The sequence below is a fragment of the Monoraphidium neglectum genome (genome assembly GCF_000611645.1).
Source record: "Monoraphidium neglectum strain SAG 48.87 unplaced genomic scaffold scaffold04704, whole genome shotgun sequence".
NCBI lineage: Eukaryota > Viridiplantae > Chlorophyta > Chlorophyceae > Sphaeropleales > Selenastraceae > Monoraphidium > Monoraphidium neglectum.
Genome location: NW_014008925.1, coordinates 1 through 2175, shown reverse-complemented (window position 1 = coordinate 2175; position 2175 = coordinate 1). Strand labels below are relative to the sequence as shown.

General features: G+C 67.8%; 1 protein-coding gene across 1 annotated transcript in view; it reads left to right on the top strand.

The window, feature by feature from the left end:
- Positions 1 to 1045, top strand: part of MNEG_14711 (transcriptional coactivator-like protein) — a gene marked incomplete at both ends in the record, with an annotated part of 3178 nt that extends 2133 nt beyond the window's left edge. The window contains 3 exons of the mRNA XM_014036818.1: positions 93 to 191; positions 401 to 499; positions 935 to 1045. Coding sequence (XP_013892272.1) covers positions 93 to 191; positions 401 to 499; positions 935 to 1045 — 309 coding nt within the window. The remainder of the gene's footprint in view (positions 1 to 92; positions 192 to 400; positions 500 to 934) is intronic.
- Between the last annotated feature and the right edge of the window lie 1130 nt (positions 1046 to 2175).

Below are 2175 nucleotides of genomic sequence, written 5' to 3'. Positions count from 1 at the left end.
CCTCCCACGGCCGCCCCGCCGTCGCGGGCGAGCCCTTTGCCGACGAGGCCTTCGCCTTCACGCGCGACCACTTCATGCAGCGGGAGGTGTAGATCGAGGTGGAGGGCGTCGACAAGGGCGGGACGTTCCTGGGCACCATCACGCTGCCGGGCGCCAAGCCCGTGAACCTCGGCCTCTCGCTGCTGCGCCAGGTGCGCGGCCCGCGGGCCTCGGCCGCCGCCGCCCCCTGCGGCGCCCGCATCGAGGCCGCCCCGCTCGCGGCGCCGCCCGCGCGCCTTCGTTGCGGCATACACTCGAGCAAGGCTGCGGCAGCTCGCGCACGCCCTCCTCGACGGCGCCCTCCATCACGCCTGAACCCTCCCGTATCTTGCGGCCCCCATTCCCCCCTTCCCCACCATAGGGCCTGGCCAAGCTGCAGCCGTTCTTCTCGTCCGACCGCGTCAAGGGCGGCGCCGAGCTGGAGGCCGCGCAGAACGCGGCCAAGCAGGCGCACCTCAAGGTACGGGCGCGCCGCCAGAGGATGGGGCGGGGTGGAGCGGCGGCCTCGTGGCCTGGGTTGGCCGGCTTGTCTGTCCTGAGCCGAAAGCTGCGCTGTTGGGGGTGTTATTGCTATGGAGGTGGTATCGGCGAGAGCTCGCGCGCGTCCGCGCCGCGGGTGGACGCAGGAGGCCCTGCTGCGGCGTTGGCCGACGTCGGCTCGCAGGCTCGCGGCGCAGTGGCGGCTGTCGCTTGGGGAGAGAGAGCTTGCTTCGTCACTCGGCTGCTCACTCGCACTCACACGCGCGCACGCACCTACAAACACTCGACCTCCCAACACACACGATTAGACCCGACCCCCCTCACACACACACACACACACACACACACACACACACACAATTACACAAACACACCACGACAACCGCAACCATGATCACCACCCTGCCCCCCTCAGATCTGGGAGAGCTGGACCCCCGAGGACGACAAGGTTGAGGGAGACGACGACGACGAGGCCGCAGAGGGGGGCGCGGCCGGCGGCTCCGGCGGCGAGGTGCTCAGCGTGACCGTGACCGACGTCGCCAACGGCAACGAGTTCTTCCTGCAGGCGCGTTGCTGATGTGTTCTTTGGAGGGGGTCGGGGGAGCGGTGTCATCATTTGGAAAGGCACGGCCAGGCTTGCTGAGGCGTGGGGGCGTTTGAGCCAGCTGGGCGAGGCGTTGGTCGCAGCAACATACCGGCGTTCCCTGGGGCAGCCTCTTGGGCATGTCATAACCAGAACACCGGGGCGTGTGCGCGCTGGCAGGTCGTGGACGAGCCCCGCGTGCGGTGGGTGGAGGAGCAGCTCAAGGGCCTGTCGCTGGGCGACGCGCCCGCGGCCGCCGCGCCGGCGGCGGTGAGCCAGGGGTCCCTGGCTGTGGCGCGGTTCACTCTGGACGACAACTGGTACCGCGCTTACGTGGAGAAGGTGGGGGGGCGGGACTTGGTCCGCGTGCGTGTGGGGTTGCGAGGCGGAAGCAGCGAGCAGGCGCAGAGGACGGCGAGAGAATGTGCATGTGTGAGTGTGTGCGTGCGTGTTGGATGACATTGAAAGCAGGGGATTGCGTCTCATGCTTACGGTTGTGCATTGAGCCTGCGTACTGTGTTGTCCTCCCCCCAACAAGCGCTCTGTGGCTAGATGTTTTTCGTGGCCCACCACCACCACCACTAGGATTGCTACCTCTTGACTCCTGAACACATGCGCGTGCACGCCCACATACACACATATCCCCCCCTTCCCAACACACACACACACACACACACACACACACACACACGCACGCACTCACACACTCAAACAGGTCCACCCCAGTGAGCCGCGCTACGAGGTGTTCTTCCTGGACTATGGCAACAGGGAGAGGCTGCCCAGCGACAGGATTCGCCCCATAGACACCGCCCTGGCCGCGGTGCCCGCGCAGGCCAGGGCCGCGCAGCTCGCATACCTGCGGGTGAGGGGGTGGCGGGGCCCCAGGAGAAAGGGGGCATCCTCGCTCCTGGCGGGCACGCCAGCAGCATGATAGAGCAGCTGCACCGCGGCGCAGAGACGGGCCCCTCAGCGCGTCCTGAGCTGACAAGACATAGCCCTGGGCCGTCATGTGGCTCTGTCTGCTGCAGCACGCGCCCCTCATGGCCCCCCCAGGTGCCGCGACCGACCCCCCC